Source organism: Bidens hawaiensis, unplaced genomic scaffold (assembly GCF_021521415.1).
Source record: "Bidens hawaiensis isolate Kalapana, Puna unplaced genomic scaffold, B.hawaiensis_p1.1 tig00029913_1, whole genome shotgun sequence".
In the NCBI taxonomy this organism is placed as follows: Eukaryota; Viridiplantae; Streptophyta; class Magnoliopsida; order Asterales; family Asteraceae; genus Bidens; species Bidens hawaiensis.
This window is the reverse complement of record NW_027494973.1, coordinates 160715-181159: the sequence shown is the minus strand read 5'-3', so window position 1 is coordinate 181159 and position 20445 is coordinate 160715. Positions and strand designations below refer to the sequence as shown.

Below are 20445 nucleotides of genomic sequence, written 5' to 3'. Positions count from 1 at the left end.
TAATAAATGTATAAACAAGTTATATAAGTATATATATATCAAGGACACGAAATCCTCCATGAAGCCTTGCCTTACAAGGTCCGAAACCTCACCGACCGGAATCGGAGAAGTAACTACCAAAGGTAAAAAGGGGTATTATATTATATATATGTTGTGTCATCATAAACAAGTATTAGTAAGACTACATAAGCTAATTAGAATGAAAGATTAAACTAAGTTTGACTTTTGGAAGTCAAACCTTCAAGAACATATAAATAAACAACTTTGGATCTTTGATGTTTTAGAGAGTTTTTGGAGATGTAGAAAGTGTAAAAATGAAGGATATGGGTGTGTATATATAGGGTAAGGGTCAAAGCTTCTTTGCAAGGTTCTCTTTCATATTTGCATGTAAAAGATTGGTTAAACAAACAAGCAAAGCACAAAACAACAAAAGAAAACCGTAGCATGTGCAAATACCACTGGGCGCCGCGCGACCATGCCTCTCTGCCCTGGCCACGCGGAACGCCTAGGGTGGGGTGGTTTGGTCCAGCTCGTCTTGTGTGGTTCGTTACGCGTTCCGGAAGTTCGTTTTTGATGTAATTTGCTTGTTTTAAAGGCGTTTTCGAATCCGTAAAAGAGGTTTTTCAAATTAAACAAATGAGAATGATTTAGTAACATAAAAATCCAATATTTTATATGTTTGAAACGCTCAGGATATAGATCGGGTCGGTTTACATGATAAACGAATACACAAACGAATACAAATAGGACCCCAAATTGACGAATGTCACAACAAAGATTTAGTCTTATATAAAGCAACTAGATTTAAAACCCGTGTGATACACGAGATGTTTAAAAAAATACAAGTAAGATATAGAAATTAAATAATTAAATTAAAAAATAACCTATATTTTATTAAATTGAATGGTTTATAAGCTCAAATTATATTCTCTAATGTAATATTCATACGAATACGTTGTGTATTGTTACGCAATTAATTCATAATCACGAGTATGATGCACCTAGTGATTTTATAGGTTGTAATTATAATTTTAAAGGAATAACGAATTCTAATAAAAGACGATAAGATGCTTCATTATGAATGACATAAAAAAAGAATATCATATATAAATTATACACGCTTTTGTATTACCGTTTCAAAAGAGATAGATGTAAACTTCATGGATCCATATAGATTGAAAGAATACGTGAGAATAAAATGGACATTCATTCATAATTTCTTCTTGTCTTTATCATCTTAGATGTTTAAATATCGTTTATTGAATTTTACCACATTCATCTACTACACTCAAAAGAATGTAAATTGATTTAATAAAATGAGGGTAAATTTGATTTTATTAAAGATATAAATATTTTTTTATTATATTAATATAAATACCCACATATTTTAATCCCTAAATTTAGGCAATTAATTATTTGATTAAAGAATGAAGGGTCAAGTTATCCTACAAAGAGTAACAAAAATTAGAAAGATGAGAATGATTTGTAGCCACACAAAAAAATCTCTTAGAAAAAATTTAAAAAATAAATAAATAAATAAACCATACTCAAAATTTAATAAAAAAACAAAAAAAGTAAAACTACAAAAATGTTTCCACCGTCTTTCTCGTTCTCATAAAAAAAACACAATGGTAAGCGAAAAAAGTCGTTGTGTCTTTTTGTTTATCATGTGTTTTGTGTTTATTTTCGTCATTGATTGTGTTTTTTTCCTTGACATTATGTCTTTTTGTTCTTTATATTGTGTTATATTATTCAATATTGTGCTATATTTTGTTCATCATTGTGTTATATTTTGTGATCTATTGTGTATTTTTTAGCTATAATTGTGTCTTTTGTTCATTTTCGTCATTGTGTCTTTAATCTCGGCATTGTGTCTTTTCGTCAATTTTTTTTAATTTTTTTTGAATGAGAATTATAGCGGAAACATTTTAGTTTTTTGATTTTTTGTTTTTTATTTATATTTTGAGATATGATTTTTTAATTATTTTTTTTGAATTTATATTTAAAGGGTTTATCGTGTGGTTACAAATTGTTCTCATACTTCTCATTTTTGTCTTTCTTTGTATATTAACTGATATTAATATGTTTTGATTACACTGACGTAAATACCCTTTACATAAAAATAGAATAATAGTTTGAGCGAAAAAATTTATGCTATAAATGAATCTTTAAGTGACATATGTCCTCAGTTATTTTCTTTTATTATAATAGATACGAGTTAGTGTGCAATTGGTTCATTATTGTTTTGTTTAAGAGAGCACACGACCATCATTGGTGGCTCCTTTTGAAGCATTGATTTGCTTTCGCATGTTTCTTATTCTGCAATTTTTTCATCTTCTAGATGATGGTTTAATGAAATCTATTGTTCAAAAAAATATATTTTTTACAAAACGCCACTAAATTTAATGAAGATCATCGGCGGTGACCTTCGAGTTCATCTTAGGTGATGGTTAAATCCAACTCTCCGGTAACCTTAAATTGCAATTAATATGGAGTCCATTGAATTAAACAATTATGTAATCAGTTGAGTGAGAATTTAGCTAACGATGCTGCAGGTTATATAACCCTAATCGCCTAACATCACCGTTCAACATCTCACATTCCTCCACTGTCGATGGCCACCACCGCCTCCCATCCCCACACCATCGCCACCAACCTCTTCCATCATCGTCGTCGTCTTCCATCATACGTTATTCACTCTAATATGAAACCCTTTCGATTGCACCAATATCTTCACTTTAGATGTTGCACCTGCTCAGCTTCATTTCGCAATTTCAAAATTTTATCATAAATTTTGCAATCGAGTATATAAACGTTAAATTATTGTTATTATGTATATTAAAAGAAGAGGTCGTTAGGATCCGGTGTAACTTTTGTTGAAAATGAAGTTGTATTCAAACTAGAGTTTTTTTATAATACAAGTTGTACGAGGTTCGGTACCAACCGAACAGCATCATTGCCACTAGCGATATTAACAATACATGTATCGGTACTCGTTTTTATGCTTCCAATTAATATAAACCTCGCTTCAATATGCTTTTGGGCACATTATTATTATTATTATTATTATTATTATTATTTTAAATTTTTTTTGGTATGGACATGAGATTGAGACACTTAAAATATAAACTTATTTTAAAATGGTCTAAGGCTACGCGTTATCCTTTTTCAACATGACCGCTTTTATAACAGATTTTTAAAAAAGAACATTTTGACCAAACTTTTATTCTTGAATATAAATTGTTTTCTTAGTATAGTTGCCTTTTTACTTTACATTTAAAACTTTTATTTATTGAAAAGAATTTCTAACTCAGAAGATCAAATCAAAATTAATTGGTTTTTTTCCCTATAACACAAAAGTACCTATTTACTTTTGACTATCTCACCACTAAAATCCACAAACATGGTAAGCAGGCGTTATAATATATATAGAAAAACAACTTTCATTATTATAATTATCCTATGCTGGTTAGTCCACGATAAAGTCCGTAGACTTATCTTCCTACTCACTCTTCTATTTACAGGTAAACAAACTAAAACTAAAACTACTATACAGTCATCACATCACGTTACGTCACGTCACTCTCCTCCCTATATAATAACATAATATCCGATTTCCGATTATTATTATTATTTACTCTACAGATTGATTGATATCTCCGCCGATAACAATGGCGTCTGACGAACTACAAGTCAAGGATTCAACGGCAACGGCGGTTTTTGATTCCGACGCTGCCAAGTGTCTGGTTAATGACTTGCGAAGCACGTTTCTCGCCGGAAAAACGAAGAGTTACGAGTGGAGATTGTCGCAGTTGAAGAGCTTGTTGAAGATGCTGGACGAGAACGATAAGCAGATTTGCGATGCTCTGTTTTCTGACCTAGGCAAGCATGAGATGGAGGCTTACATTCATGAGGTTCATTTTCTATTCAATTAGATTTTATTTCATATTAATTATTCATTAGATTAGATATAGCATGTATATAATAATTATTGATTAGTTTTAATTTAGTAATTATATGTTGTTATGAACTTGTAAATCTGTTATATAATTAATAATCTGTCTGTGTGATCAATTTGTTATGATGATCGGTGTGTGTGTGTCCGTACAGGCGGACACAGGCTTTTGATTATCAAAGTTTGACGTAAATTTCTATTCTACCTAATTTCCTGAACTCAGCAGTTTTATTCAGGTGTATAAAAATGGCGTTGACAGAATGTTGTGAAGGGAAATGATGTACGGACAACGTCACAACACTGATGTTGTGTTTCCTTAAGGCTGAGGGGTGTGGGGGGCTCTAACGGGGGCGCGAGTGGGGGCTCCAGCCAATAATATTATGACGTGTGGCAGAGAGAGAAACTGGATAAGATGGGTGTTGGAGCCCCCGCTGGAGCCCCTGGCCCTGGTGTGGAGGGGCGCGAGCAGGGGCTCCAGCGGATTTTTTTTTATTTTTTTATAAATATATTCAAAAAACGTATTATTAAAAAAACTCATAAATTATTAAAAAAAACACACATTTTTTTTAAAATTCAAATTACAAAAAAAACATACTAAAAATTAAACAAACAATAATACTTAATAATAACACTAATCTAATACAAGATCATCGGGTCGCCTTGCCCACAAATGTTCAACCAACTCATGTCGAAGCTTCCCGTGTATCTCACGGCTCTTGATCAAAACTCCCCCTACATGAAGAAGCAAATCATCCTCTTCGGAGGAGTCGGAATCAGACGAGTACGACGACATTATTTTTAAAAAAAAATTGGGAAGATGGGTTGATTTTGGGTTTTTTTTTGAAGTTGTGGTAATTGATTTATATGAAATTGGTTATATATAGGAAGAAAAAACTTTTTTTTTATTAAATTATGAGCCCAACGGCTCAATTAAATGGTCCAACGGCTCTTTCACGTCTCCCAAAGACCCTTTACGCCATATGCCTCCCGCTAGCAGGCTTGCGCCCGCCTTGTTTTTCGCGCTCGCGCCCCTCTCGCGCCCCTCTCGCGCCTCGGTGGTGTGGTGCTCGCGCCTGGGGGCGCGAGCAGAGGGGCTCTCGCGCCCCCGCTGAAGCCCCACACCCCTCAGCCTAAGATATTAATTGTTTCATTTTTATATGTTGAGAATGCATTAAATGCTTTTCTTTCTTATTTTTTTTAAGTTTTCTATACTGATGAATGCTTTTGTCTTTCCTTTTGTGGTAGTACTTTTGTGCAGCTAGAATTTGCAGATTGTTTGTGATTTAACAAACAGTGAGGTTTTTTGAACTGACACGAAACCTCTAATTTTAGCAAAGTTAATAAGTTTGTTGAGACTATGAATTTATTATATTTATGTTCAAAATTCTCTATTGAACACAAATAATTTCTTGTTTTCGCATTAGCTAGTAATAGTATAGCCAAAAGTTGCAGATTGTTTGTGATTTAAAAAATAACCAGTGAAGAAACATTAAGTGACCCCGGCAGATTACGGATAATCTGGGGGTTAAGTAGATATTTCCCACGAGGGTTAGGTCTGGCAAAGATGGTTGTTCTTCTGATGACCTGCAAAACAGACACCGTGAGCTCGTCACTGAGAAGGGGGGGTACCTCCTTGTGACCACCCTCCGGCGTGAGAATCAGACTAGATTGCTCTTGAATATAAGTGTATATTAAGAGAAATTGCTAGAGCAGATATCAGATAATATATGGAGATATAAGATAATGATACCGTTCCAAGGTGTTGGAGTATTTATAGCCGAATGTAGGTTTTCAAGCAGGTACAGCCAGCTGTATAATATTCCTTTTCTACCAACTGTGGGCTACGCACGTGCCATGCTGGTGGTTGGTGGGTAGGCAGCGGCTGATAGTGACATGGCCGGCTGTGTACTATTCCTTTCCCACCAACTGCAGGCTATGTACGTGCCACGACAGGGGTTGGTGAGTAGGCAGCGGCTGATAGTGACATTAAGTACTGGAGCGTGCTCCTCGTCGTACTGTTGTCAGTGAGCTGTCGTTGCTTTGGTCAGATCTTTTGTCCATACCTTGGCAGGTATAGTACAAAAGATCCTCCAGTAGCGTACGGACTGGCTCATTTGGGCGGGAGTATTCCCGGCTTTGGGCGGGAGTATTCCCGGCTTGCTCATTCCTTCTTCAGGTGACATTACTGAATTATTTGAGAGTTAGTGCCTTGTGCGTGTAGCCTTGTTGTTAGTGCGGGTAGCCTTCCCTGATGGCTAGTATCCGCAGCTGCGGGAACAGGCGGGGTACGTCACCATTGGGAGGCTTTTCCTGCGGGAACAGCTTGCGTACTGCGCGTAAGGACGTCATCTCTCTGAGCATGGTGGGTTCTGCGGATCCAGTTGGTCTTTGCACAGACGTCCCTCTTTAAGGTGAGTCTTGCGGGTCCAACTGCGCAGACGTCCCTCTTCAAGGTGAGTCTTGCGGGTCCAACTGGGCTCTGCTGGGACCTACCTCTTCAAGTCCCCCAGTCCAATGTTCTTCTCATGAATTGTTAATAAGTGAGGTGAACTTTTGGACTTAAGCAAAGGGTTTTGAAAAGGGTTTAGTCTTAAGGTTCTCCGCGGGGATTCTTCCCGCGGGTTTCCTAATGTCACGCAGAATTTCCCACTTTTCTGCTTGATCTTTGGGTATGATGTGGGTAGGTGTGTAACCTCCTCGCAAGTCAGGAGCGTTGAGTTTTAGTTGTATAGGTTCTCCACGAGGTTTTGGTAGTTTTAGACATAGTGATCAATTATGTTTAAACAACCAATTCCATCTTGGAGCATCAAACAATCTAGTTCTCAATGTTCCCGCTATGCGGGGATGTTATATCCCTTTCCACAAGCATGGCCCAGAAGATCCTTCTTGGTTTCAATTCCCTGCGAGTGCTAAGTATGTGAAGGGTTTCGCCTTGACACTGTACCCGCACTCGTCTTATAGTTACTTTACTTCCAAGGTATTCTTGGCTTCAATTCCCTGCGGGTGCTAAGTATGTGAAGGGTTTTGCCTTGACACTGTACCCGCACCCGTCTTATAGTTACTTGGTTGCCAAGGTATTCTTGGTTTCAATTCCCTGCGGGTGCTAAGTATGTAAAGGGTTTTGCCTTGACACTGTACCCGCACCCGTCTTATAGTTACTTGGTTGCCAAGGTAAGGGGGTGTATTCCCTCTTATTTTTGAATCTTTTTGAAATTCGAAGAGTTGGTGAAAGGATAAGAACAGTCCAACTGTTGAAGGGACGTCAGCGTGGTGTGATGGTTTCTTCTGACAGTTTCAGGACGTGCATGAAGTTATGGTGACGTGACCGTATATGGTCATTCCAGACGCTTTTTCAGGCGCGTGGGCGTGAGTTTTCGGGCGCGTGGGCGCGAAGTTTACGGCACGCGTCCTGTCAACAGCTGTTGCCTGCGTGCTCTTTCCACTTGTCATAGTTTCATTGCACATGCGCTTCCTCTCTCCGCATTAAATTCATCGCATTCATTGCGATGAGTATATAAAGGGAGGAGAGGATGCATCTCAACTCACAGTTTCACTTCTTCTTCTAAGCGATTTCCGGCGAATACTCTAACTTTTCCGTCGAGCATTCTCCTGAAATCGTTCTTTCATACCTCCAAGATGTCTTCTACTCATGATCCTGAGGCTACTGCCGAGGAGTCTGACGTGTACACGGAGAACCCAATGTCAGCATCTGACAAAGACGATAAGAGTACTGCTGGCGAGTGCCAGTGTGCTCTTTCCGTCGACCTGTATCACTACATCGTCAAGAATTTCATGCTCGAGCCTTTCGAGCCTGAGTTTCCTGAGCCTCACCAGACGGTGTACGATGCCCCCAAGGGCAAGATAGGGGTGTATGCTGCATTCTTCATCTATGGGAATCTCAGGTTCCAATTGACGAAGTTTGTGTACCGTGTTCTGGAGAAACACGGTGTACATTTGACGGAGGTGCACCCGATGGCGATCGCAAAGGTTCGCCACTTTGAATGGGTGTGCCACATTCTGGGCGTTGAGCCTCGCGTCGACCGCCTGATGACCTTCTACTCCTGGAGGTGCATCCAGGGCTGGTATACCCTGATTACTTGGATCAAGGGTTTGAAGATCTGTGCTACCGAGCGCAGTCTTCGGTCTTGGAAGCGGGAGTTTTCTATATCTCTGCCCGTGTCGTCCCCATAGCGATGACATTCAAGAACGGGAGAGCACTCCCGAACCTTCACGCCTCCAACTACCAGGAGGCGGAATGGTTTACCAAGATCTCCCGGATCCAGACTCCGGTTTATCGCTTTGCGGAGTCTGGGATGGTGATGCTTGGGATGAGCCGGGTATGGAAGGATGCTGGGGCAGAGGCGCCACAGAATCCCATCGTTCTTGAATACGGTTCGAATTCTATTCCATATGGTATGCTCCATCTCTTTTTGCTGATTTAGGGTTTTTCTTCTAACTACTTTTCTGTTTATTTTCAGAGGGGAACAATTTGCAGTCGCTTCTGCAACCGTGTGAGAGCGGTGGTCCCGCTCGGTTGGGTACTCGTGCTCTCGACGAGAACGAGTTGCCCATCTTGGAGCAAACGACGGATCGGTTTGTGGAGGTCTACCCGCCAGGCCACGAAATTCTGAGCGCCACGCGGCCAGGTAAGGGTTTCATTAACCCTCGCCCTCTTCATGCTCAAACCTCTGCTGGAGTTTCTCTAATTTTGTCATCTTCTGATGAGGAATCCGCAGACGGTCCTTTCTTCGTGAGGAAGAAGAATGCTGCCGGCGTGAAGGGCAAGGCGAAGGTTGCCTCCACTGCCGATCAGGGGAACCGGTCTGACTCGAAGACCGAAAGTGAGGAGGCGGCGGGGAACCCTGGTGGTGGTGAGACAACTGTCTCAGAGGTTGAGACAGCTGCCACCTCCGTGCGACCAAGTTCTACGACGGTGACTGGCGTGAAGAGGCCAGTTCCATCGGGTTCGTCCCCGCCCGTCAGAACCTTCAAGATTAAGAAAACTCGTAAGTACTTTTTATTTATCTTACCCGCAATTCTTTTCGCCATTGTTTTTAATATCTTGTTTTCATGCAGGCGTGGATGTAACCACATTCCAAAGTGATGCGGGAAGGAGCAGTTATGGACCCACGAAGGTAGGTTTGGTCAACCTACCCGAGGTGATGACCCAGGCAGCTGCGCCTGTTTGCAGTGTTGGTTCAGTTGCTCATCTCGTTGAGGCAACTGTTCCAATTGTGACGTCATCTCCGCCGGCTGTCAGTGCCATCTTTACTGCATCCTTCACTGAGCCGGCGGTGATTTTTTCTGCGGGCTCCTCCGCAGCGGCGGCCACGGTTGTGAGTTCACCTCCAGTGAGTTCACCTCCGATGGTCTCTACCGCGGCGGCTTCAACCGTGCCCCCGGCCGGTTCATCAGGTATGTTCGGCGTTGGGGCTTCTAGCCAATCTCTGCCTCCTTCCCATCTGCCTGACCTATTGGATGGATATCCCTTAGGTTCGGGTGATGGGTTTGGCGGCTACCGGCCTGTTGTCAACCCTACAGGTGCGTAGGGTTATTTTGGCCTATTTTTTAATCATCTTTTCCTAACTGCTTTTTGTTTTTGCAGTTTCGGATTCCAATGAGGTGTATGTTCCGAGGTGGAACATCCGCCGGGGAACAACCCTTCGGACGGCTGTGGACTGCGTCGAGTGGGCGCGTCACGCAGCCCCAAGTGGTGCGTTGGGGGAAGCTATGTCTAGCTACCAGGAGGGTAGGTTGACGAACGAGCTTCGGATTCTCCTTGCCCGGATGCAGCCGCGCGTCGAGTTGCTTTGTCGTGAAAACGACAAGTTAAAGGCAGCGCGTAGCCAGGAAGTGGCCCAGGCACGGGCTATCCGGGAGGAGAACAGGAGACTTTCCGCCATTGCTTCGGAGAAGGAAAAGGCCTTCAAGGCCCTCGAGGTTGAAGTTCAGGCCCGGCTCGAGGCCCGTTCCAAGGCTACCCAAGCTGTTAACGAATAGCTTAGGTTGGCTAAGGAAACTGCGCGGAATGCGACCGAGAGGGCCACCAAAGCTGAAGCTGTTGCTGAGCCTCTGCGCGCCGAGAATGAGGAGCTTAAAGCCAAACTAGAGAGGCTCCAGCAGGCTCATGATGCCTTGGCCATGGAAGACGCCAAGAAGCTCCAAGAGATCTTGGACCAGAGGGGTATGCTTGACCACACTGAGCGTAAGCTGAAGGGCGTTGAAGAGGCTGCTGCTAAGGAAGTGTTGCTTGCCAACCTTAACAAAAGTGAAGCTGAACGCGCCCGTGACCAAGCTCAAGCTGCCCTCCAGGAAACTCTGATCACCAAGGAATGGCTTCTACGAGAAGCGTTGTCGCAGGTATGCGTAGCTTCATAATGTCTTTACGATTTTCTTTATACTTAGAAAAGTTTTTGATATATTTTTTTTTCTTTTTGTAGGTTGTGCATCGGATCTTCACGAACACATCTTATGACGATGTCATGAGCGCAGCCCTCAACGCTTCCCATGAGGATGGGGAAAATGCTGGTTTCCTGCTTGGTCTGGGGTTTGTTGAGAAGGGCATCCCGCCTTCCAACTTCCCTCTTTATGACGTGGACACTGAAGCTGCCTATGACCAAGCAGTGAACCAGTATGCTGTCTTCCCGCATCCAGTGGTGGAGAAGGTGAACGAAATTGCTGCTGCTGATGATGGGCTAACCATTCTCAAGACTTTCCTTGAACCGCTACAGCCAACTGATGGTGCGGGTTCGAGTGGGTTTGGAGGGAGTGGTCCTGAAGTTTGAACCTTGAGATCCCTTCCCACCGTTAGGATAGATTTATATTTCTGTAGGCGGGTAGATACCCGGCCATTCTTGTAATGTTTGAATTTTTTTATGAAATATAAATGTTTGTGCGGGTAGGACCGCCACTTTCATTGGATGACTTGCTTTATAAACGTTATATGACTTGCTCATGCATATTATAATTTAATTTGGCACTTGTTTTGCCTCAAACAATATATGATTCGCTCGTGCATACTTCAGTTGAACTTAGCAATTTTCCAAGTGTTTTGAATAAGTTAACCGTTCGACGCGTGGTTGTCAATAGGTTAGTGTTCAGTTTCCTCTATCATGATTGTGCGGGTAGGACCGTCACTTTCATTTAGTGGGATGACCAACCTTTACCTATAACTGACCTACGTGAAGGTTTTCGTTAGAAATTTTTTGCCGTTTTTTGTGTTTATGCGGGTTTTGCCGCCGTCCACACGCAACGACTTACTTCCCCACTTATTTATGCGGTGAATACCGGCATCAGTGTTTTGAATAAGTTAAACCTTTCGACGCGCGGTTGTCAATAGGTTAATGTTCAGTTTCCTCTATCATGATTGTGCGGGTAGGACCGTCACTTTCATTTAGTGGGATGACCAAACTTTACCTATAACTGACCTGCGTGAAGGTTGTCCTCATCTCTTAGAAATTTTTGCCGTTTTGTGTTTATGCGGGTTTTGCCGCTGTCCACACGCAACGACTTCCCCACTTATTTATGCGGTGAATACCGGCATATCAGTGTGGAAAGTTCATAAGTATAAATGTAAGACCATCAGCGTCAATGTAATAAGGAGAATCATTTCCATAAGAAGTGGCTCTGGGCCTTTTCTTTACAAGTTTGGAATTGATCTACATGCAACCTGTGTAATTGAGCTCCCTTCCATGTTCTTGGGATGGGGGTGTCATCGAGCCTTTCGAGCCGATATGCACCTGGTTCGGAATCTCGTTGTTTACGCAGTATGTAGTCTCCAACATTGAAGCTGCAGTTTCATTCGTGTTTTCCCCAACTGGGGTTCTACACGCATTAGCCTGCTCAGCGTTCATTGCGCCACGAGGTGCGTGAGTTTCCCATCTCTGACAAATGCTTCGATGACGTCCTTCAAGTCTAAGCATTCCTCGGTGGTGTGGCCTTTTGTCCTGTGGAAGTCACAGGATTTGCTTTGATCAGAGTTTGGACGCTGTCGGATAATTGGAGCCTCTCGGTGGCGAATATCTCGGTGATGCTTTTGGTGAGTGGCGTCCATCTGGAGTTCCGGTTCGAAAACTGCATGTTATCCCTTCCGCCTAACCGAGGGTGTGAGCCGGATGAGGTGTCAAAGTTTACCCTTGACTGCCAAATGCCTAGCTTCCTCTTTTTGTTTAGTCGGGCGGTAATGACGTTGTTTTCTCTTGTTTTCTGAGTGTAGAGGTTTGTGCTCTGGGGAAGATCTCTACCCAGTTGCTTTTCCGTTTCCGCGAAGCGTTTAGCTGTTGTCATGATGGCATCCCATGTGGATGGCATGCCGTCTTTACCCGTCAATGTGCGGATAAGCTCTGGGTATTCGGCGCCTTGGATGAAAGCTGCGCGAACAAGATCTTCGCTTATGGTGCCCAGACTCAGTTTCTTTGAATTGAAGCGCGTGATGAAGTCTAGTAAAGACTCATCTTCTTCTCGGATGCAGTTGAGGATCGTCCATTGCTCTTCGGTATACTTTCGTTGTTGGCTAAAGTGTTGGCTGAACTTCTGCTGGAAGTCTGCCCAATCGTAGATGTGGTAGACCGGTAGATGGTCGAACCACGCTCTGGCTGCCCCAACAAGCGTCATTTGGAACATGTAACACCACGTGGGTTCCGTCCAATTGCTGACGGTTGCCCCCGCTATGAATCTGTTCAAATGATCGTCTGGGTCAGATATACCATCATGTGCCTATATTGGACATTTGTTTGGCACTTCTCGGGGCAATTGCTTCCGCAATGTCCCTTGCAAATTTGGACGTTCCCGCATTTGCAGCAGTTGGTCTAAAGGTTTTGGAGAAGTCACGTGGGTTTCGTCCCGCGTTTTTTGGTTTGAAGGTTTCTCCAAAATTCCTTCTCGGTTGGAAGTCCGTTTCTTTGCGCTTCCCTTTCGTTCTATGACGAGGGTTTGCGTCGCTGTCGGACTCCTCCCGATCATCGTCCCAGCATTCGCACTCATTGCTCATGTTGAGCTGTTGTCGAGTGCTTCCGAATTCTGTCGGCTTCTGGCAGTCAGCAAATGATCACGGATCTTGGCGATTTTATCGGTTGTCTCTTGAACAAGTTCGGGTCCTGTGATTTGAGTTTCACCCACTTCGCTCCAACAGATCGGGGAGCGGCATTTACGACCGTAAAGTGCTTCAAATGGGGCCATACCGATACTGGAATGATAGCTGTTGTTATAAGAAAACTCGATCAAAGGCAGGTGTGAATCCCAATTACCTCCAAAATCAAGAACACAAGATCGGAGCATATCCTCAAGAGTTTGAATAGTTCGCTCAGACTGACCGTCAGTCTGAGGATGATATGCCGTACTCATGTCCAAGCGAGTTCCTAGCGCAGATTGGAGAGATTTCCAATCGTTCATCCAACTCAGCTTGGAATTCCCTCTGACGTGCTTCTGCCCACGCTTTAACTTGATCAAGTGTTTGGCGGGGGAGTCTCGTCTGTTGTTTCTCCAACTGGGTATCGGTGAATCCCAGTGAAGGATTGTTTACTGCACTTGCCCCGGCTTGGGTAACCGGGGTAGTGTTCGTAAAATTTACTGCACTTGCCCCGGCTTGGGTAACCGGGGTAGTGTTCGTAAAATTTGTGTACTCGCCGGTGTTCCCCCCAGTAGCTGGGGTTTTAGTTACCGGGGTTTCTTGGTCACTCGCTGGCATTGGGACCGGAGTAACGTTAACCATCTTTCCAGAAGTTTTGAAAAAACTGAAAAAGAATAAGTTCTAGCTTTTATGCACGGATGGCGCCAATGAAGAAACACTAAGTGACCCCGGCAGATTACGGATAATCTGGGGGTTAAGTAGATGTTTCCCACGAGGGTTAGGTCTGGCAAAGATGGTTGTTCTTCTGATGACCTGCAAAACAGACACCGTGAGCTCGTCACTAAGAGGGGGGGGTACCTCCTTGTGACCACCCTCCGGCGTGAGAATCAGACTAGATTGCTCTTGAATATAAGTGTATATTAAGAGAAATTGCTTGAGCAGATATCAGATAATATATGGAGATATAAGATAATGATACCGTTCCAAGGTGTTGGAGTATTTATAGCCGAAGGTAGGTTTTCAAGCAGGTACAGCCAGCTGTATAATATTCCTTTTCTACCAACTGTGGGCTACGCACGTGCCATGCTGGTGGTTGGTGGGTAGGCAGCGGCTGATAGTGACATGGCCGGCTGTGTACTATTCCTTTCCCACCAACTGCAGGCTATGTACGTGCCACGACAGGGGTTGGTGAGTAGGCAGCGGCTGATAGTGACATTAAGTACTGGAGCGTGCTCCTCGTCGTACTGTTGTCAGTGAGCTGTCGTTGCTTTGGTCGGATCTTTTGTCCATACCTTGGCAGGTATAGTACAAAAGATCCTCCAGTAGCGTACAGACTGGCTCATTTGGGCGGGAGTATTCCCGGCTTTGGGCGGGAGTATTCCCGGCTTGCTCATTCCTTCTTCAGGTGACATTACTGAATTATTTGAGAGTTAGTGCCTTGTGCGTGTAGCCTTGCTGTTAGTGCGGGTAGCCTTCCCTGATGGCTAGTATCCGCAGCTGCGGGAACAGGCGGGGTACGTCACCATTGGGAGGCTTTTCCTGCGGGAACAGCTTGCGTACTGCGCGTAAGGACGTCATCTCTCTGAGCATGGTGGGTCATGCGGATCCAGTTGGTCTTTGCGCAGACGTCCCTCTTTAAGGTGAGTCTTGCGGGTCCAACTGCGCAGACGTCCCTCTTCAAGGTGAGTCTTGCGTGTCCAACTGGGCTCTGCTGGGACCTACCTCTTCAATCAGGTTTTTTGAATTGACGCGAAACATCTAATTTTAGCAAAATTAACAAGTTTGTTGTGATTGTGAATTTATGATGCAATGTTTTAAATTCTTTATTGAACAGAAGTAATTTCTTGTTTTCGAATTAGCTAGTATAGCCAATTTGCAGATTGTTTGTGATTTAACTGCCAGGGTTTTTGAATTGACACGAACCATCCAGTATTAGCAAAATTAATAAAATTGTTGAGATTATGAATTTATGATGCAACGTTTATGTTCAAAATTCTTTATTGAACAGAAGTAATTTATTGTTTTCGAAATAGCTAGTGCGCATTTGTTGAAGAAAGAGGAAGGATCTCATTTAAGTTATTGAGGCTACCAAATATAGTTGGAATGGTTACATTAGCAGTTGCATTGTTGAATATATTCAGTCCCAATTCTGTGATGATAGTTAGCCTTATTTCATTCTATTGTGCAATCTGTTCTATATCTTTATCAGTCTACATCATTAAGGGGGACCTTTTGAAAATCGTTCGTTCTAGAAGTATAATGGTGGAAAACATGCATTAATCATAATTTATTTTTGAATTATGTTGGCTATAAAAGTTCATTTGACTTGTGTGTGGGCATGTATTTTAAAAAAGATTACGTGATTACTTTAGAGTAATTATTTTATTCGTAAACTTATGAAGTTGAATCTTTTCCTAGATCATTAATATGTTGCTTTTTATAATGCTTATTGCTTCTTCATTGTTATGCAACTTTTTCCTCACCCATGTTAATTATAGTTATTAATGCATTATTATTAAGGTTTATTAGTATATTACCCGTATGCCCAAGTTAGGTTTTCTATGGTTTATGGCTTCTCTTTCTATATATTGAGGTTGCCCCCTTCATTGTAATTGTAACAATCAGATATCATTTCAGTCTCTTTTAGAACCCATAAGTTTGGTCTCGTAGCTCTTTGATTATTGCTAATTGAATATTATTGGACGGGCCATTTTATCCTACTGAATTGCATCCATTGCTTTATAATGCAGATTGCTATGATAAAGAATTCATGCAAGTTGGCCCTGAAGGAATTAAAACATTGGATGAAACCAGAAAAGGTAATTGTGTTTACAATTTAAGTGGGACATAATACTTTCCATGTAGGCGTAAAATGGATTAAAGAAAATACATAATGCACATTTATTGACGATTCTTTGCAGGCGAAAACCAATTTAGGCACTTTTCCTTCCTCGGCAGAAATAGTTCCAGAACCGTTCGGTGTTGTATTGGTCATCTCAGCATGGAACTATCCATTATGTATGTTAATAATATATCTGAGTTAATATATATATCAATGTTCGTTTACTAATCATTTACCCCCCCCCCCCCCCCAACCAAAAAAAAAACAGTGTTATCTGTGGATCCAGTGATTGGAGCAATCGCAGCTGGGAATGCTGTTGTTTTGAAGCCTTCTGAACTTGCTCCTGCCATGTCATCATTGCTGGCAAAACTTTTAGGAAATTATCTGGACAAGTCAGCGATAAAAGTTGTTGAAGGTGCTGTCCCTGAAACAACTGCGCTTTTGGAGCAAAAGTGGGATAAAATATTCTATACAGGTCTTTCTTTGTTTCTTAGATTTTAAATATAGACAAGACTAGATTTTCTTATGTTTTTCTTGTAATTTTGCCGTTTACTGAAATGAACTGATCTCAATACATTTTAATCAATGACAACTGCTGTTAAAACCATGATTATATTTAAATAAGCAAAAAAAATGCGACCTTGTAGGAAATGGGCTAGTGGCACGAGTTGTCATGGCTGCTGCTGCCAAGAATCTGACACCTGTCGTTTTAGAACTTGGAGGCAAATCTCCCGTTTTGGTTGATTCAAACATTGACTTAGCAGTAAGGAGCTTTCTTCTTTACGTGCAAACTCGTATGCTTGTATAGTCCAGCTGGCAATTTGGACCTGTTAACTTGTGAACGGGTTGATCCAGGTTATGTTTTATTTTTAACAGGACAAACAAGTAATCAAAGAGGTCAAATGTGTTTAAAGTCCCCCAGAGTGTATTATGTGCATTTATCCTAAATCACATCATTCAAAGTTAGATTATTATTGAAATAATATAATCTTAGTAATTATATATGACACTGTAACTATGTATAAAAAAATTTGGGCATGAGTGTTTTAGGTCAACCCAATCTGTTTTGACCCGTAACGAAAACACTCCTTTTGACGAGTGAGCCATTTTGCCACCTCCTATACAGTTCTATCCCACATGGCATCTACTTTCTTCTGTCTTGACTTGTTATCTGCATAATATAGGTGACAGCGAAGCGTATAGTTGCAGGTAAGTGGGGATGCAACAATGGACAAGCTTGTGTCGGTCCTGATTACATAATAACAACAAAACAATATGCTCCCGTCTTGGTACATACCTTTCTTTAACGCTTCAAATTATAATTTAGAAACAAATCTTAGTTAATCTGGTGATAATGTCATTCTGCAGATAGACGCTTTCAAACATAATGTGAAAAAGTTTTTTGGGGATGATCCTATGAACTCACCAGATATATCTCGAGTTGGGCATGAAAATCACTTTGCTCGGTTGAAAAAGATGTTGGATGATGATAAGATTTCTGGAAAGATCATTCTTGGAGGTCAAACAGACAAAAACAACCGGTGAGATTTGTTTATTCCTGCTGCTTGGGCTTGTAAACGAACCGGCGGGAGTTTTGTGTATGTTCGTTTATTTAATAAACAAACGAACATGAACACATGCTCGTTCGTTCGTTTATGATTATTTAAGGTTGTCCCTTTATGTATACATTTAAATTGTTAGGCCCGTTACTATTAATTTAGTTTATTATTTTTTTAGGCCAAACAGATTGATATTCATGTTTTTGATTGGTGGTTTTTAGTTATGTTGTTTATATTTGTGCATCTATGTTCAGTTACATTCGTTCATTTATGTTCGTGAACCGTTTGTTTATGATATTAATGAGCGAACATAAACGAGCATGAACAAGAAAACCCTGTTCTTTTAACTGTTCATGTCTAATCGTTTATTCGTTTGAAGTTAAACAAACGGACACAAACATGCCCTGTGTGTGTTCTTTCGATTCGCTTACAGGAGGCCTACTGCTACCAGCTTGTTAGTTTCGTAGTTATAAAAGTGGTCAAATGAAGGTTTATATTATTGCATGTCAAATGGGTAAAAGTCACTGAAAGTGTATTTCATAGGCATAAAACCATCTAAATCTTACTTATAAAAAAGTTTATATTATTATTAGAATAATATACTTTATGTAATCATATCTGACTCACTAGTTTATATAAGAAGTGATCCGAGTCAAACACGACCGGACCCATTTTGACTTGTACGTAAAACTTACCTAATTTTACTTGTTACCCAACCCTGCCCGATTGCCTCGTGTACTATAATTAATCCTACTTCTGTTACAGAAAGATTGCTCCGACTATTGTACTGGATGCACCAGAAGACTCGCTGATTATGAGTGACGAGATATTTGGTCCTTTACTACCTATCATAACGGTAAAAGAATTTGATATTTTGTTCAGATTATAAAGTAATTATAGGTTATTAATCTTTCTTTTGGTTTATATAGGTCGAAAAAATTGAAGATGGCATTGAGTTTATCAGATCAAGACCAAAACCGCTTGCTGCATACCTATTTACCAACAACAAGCAGCTCAAAGAAAACTTTGTTAACAACGTCTCTGCGGGGGGTGTAGTTATTAATGATGTCACCTTGCACGTACGACTCAATCTATACCAAGCTACTATTATATGTTACTCGTTTAATAACTTATTTTTAACGTCTTGTGTTTTTAACGTGCAGCTTATGGTTGACACATTACCGTTTGGTGGAGTTGGTGAGAGTGGCATGGGGGCATACCATGGTAAATTCTCATTTGATACTTTTAGTCACAAGAAAGCCGTTCTATACAGAGGCTTTTTTGGAGACGCACCCGCAAGGTACCCACCGTATACACCTGGTAAACTTAGACTACTCAAGGCAATTTTTGATGGTAGTCTGTTTGGCATCATTCGTGCTGTTTTCGGCTTTTCATAGATGTGAAAAAGTTTAAAAAACTCTGTGAATGTATAAGTGTACTACACTTTTATAATTCCTTCTTAAAACTGTTTGAAATCAACATGAATCTTGCAAGATATTAAAGCATTCGGATCTTTGTTCTTGTGTCAACTGTTGTGGAAACTGAACTGAGAATATTATGTTTAAGTTTCCTCTTGTGTCTTCTTGTTTTGGTAAAGGCATGCCTTGTCCCGGAATGGTTTTTCTGTAGCCAGGAGTAATTATGTCATTGATAGTTATATATGATTCTTGCTCGCCTAGAGAAGGGACGGTGAGGGTACACCCGGTCAACGCGTCTACTAAAGGAAGGTCCATGTTTACTTCCAAATCGTCACCATTCCGTTTAAAAACCGGGTGCGGTTTCTCGTCTACTACGAAAGTAATATCAGCTGCACATGTGCCCGGTGTCTCATTTCCCATTCCCTCGAACGTGATTTTCGTTCCTTTCTTCCATCCCGGCTTCACTTTTATCGTTAGCACTTCCTCTTCTTGGATTATTTGCCTTCAAAAGTGAAAATAAAAATAAACTTTGTTTATTCATATGTTTGGGTTTGTGTTTAAAAGCACAAACCCAAACACCACTAATAGCAGCAGGCATGTAAATGCATACCCCTCACTTGTTAGCACGTCACGTCGGATATTACCTTCTTTACGCACCCAAAGCACAATTCTTCGAGGTTGCACTCTAGGCGTTTAACCATATCGGGTGGTTTTCGGAGTCCGTTAGCATTGGTATAGATAATAGTTGAGTTGCTTCTTTTGGAAAAAGAAGGGGCAGTGTGGAAGGAGTTTGACTCCATGTTCTTCCTGCTAAAGCTTCTTAGCAAACTATTCACGGGCCGGAGACGGCCTGGGGTCTTGCTTCTTTGGCTTTGGCTCGTTGATTTGGACCGGCACATCGGCAGACAACCCGAGCTTGCGGTTCTTGAAAGTCGTGGCATCGTGACTTTAGGGGAAGTAACATCTTGTGTTTCATCATCATCTCCATCTCTTTTGTCATTTACATCAACCTAACAAAAGGGAAATGCACATAAAACGATTTACAATGGCAACCGGTTTTGTATTTGATTATAAACTTAAAAGATAAACGCGTAAAGGTTGTTTCTTGTTCGGCAAGAAACGAAAGACGAATGGAAATGGAACCTGTAGGTGTTACTTTTGATCTTTACGGTGTGATCTCTTGCCAAAACGGTGTTTGGAGAAAAATGATTTGCATGCTTTTCGAATGCCTCCCATCCTTGTATAAAAGCAAATCCCATGCAAGACAACGTTCATAACATGAACATAAACAAAAAATCAAAAAGAAAAAAGAAAGAAAATTTAGGGATCCAGGCTAACGTGATTGCCATTGTTGGTTGTTTACCCTAAATAACGGGATCTTATAAGTTATAACCATATAATCTTCAAGTATATTGTGTGCTTGGTGTATCAAAAGTTACAAAATTTATATATAATAATGTGACGATCAATGATGACCGGTGACGTGGAAAATATATCATGTCATCTATATTGTGTAACGCCACGTCATTTGTTTCTAATTGAAGCATCGTAACAAGTTGCCTCTTATAGCGACCAATAGCTAGCCTTTGCTTTTCTCACAAGGA

General features: G+C 41.3%; 1 protein-coding gene and 1 pseudogene across 1 annotated transcript; one reads left to right on the top strand and one right to left on the bottom strand.

The window, feature by feature from the left end:
- Window positions 1-3601: 3601 nt before the first annotated feature.
- Window positions 3602-18952, top strand: LOC143579702 (aldehyde dehydrogenase family 3 member H1-like). The gene is made up of 10 exons (XM_077062933.1): window positions 3602-3914; window positions 15773-15841; window positions 15944-16040; window positions 16133-16339; window positions 16512-16627; window positions 17049-17153; window positions 17233-17405; window positions 18189-18279; window positions 18353-18502; window positions 18587-18952. The coding sequence occupies exons 1-10, from the start codon at window positions 3672-3674 to the stop codon at window positions 18818-18820; spliced, it is 1485 nt and encodes a 494-aa protein (XP_076919048.1). The 5' UTR covers window positions 3602-3671; the 3' UTR covers window positions 18821-18952.
- On the bottom strand, window positions 18899-20291 carry LOC143579699 (uncharacterized; annotated as a pseudogene).
- Window positions 20292-20445: the final 154 nt, after the last annotated feature.

Bases quoted from the DNA above. Each gene is read 5' to 3' on its own strand.
- LOC143579702 (XM_077062933.1), top strand. From the start codon at position 3,672: ATGGCGTCTGACGAACTACAAGTCAAGGATTCAACGGCAACGGCGGTT. The intron at 16,628-17,048 runs GTAAGGAGCTTT...TGCATAATATAG, and splicing joins ATTCAAACATTGACTTAGCA to GTGACAGCGAAGCGTATAGT. The intron at 17,406-18,188 runs GTGAGATTTGTT...CTTCTGTTACAG, and splicing joins CAAACAGACAAAAACAACCG to AAAGATTGCTCCGACTATTG.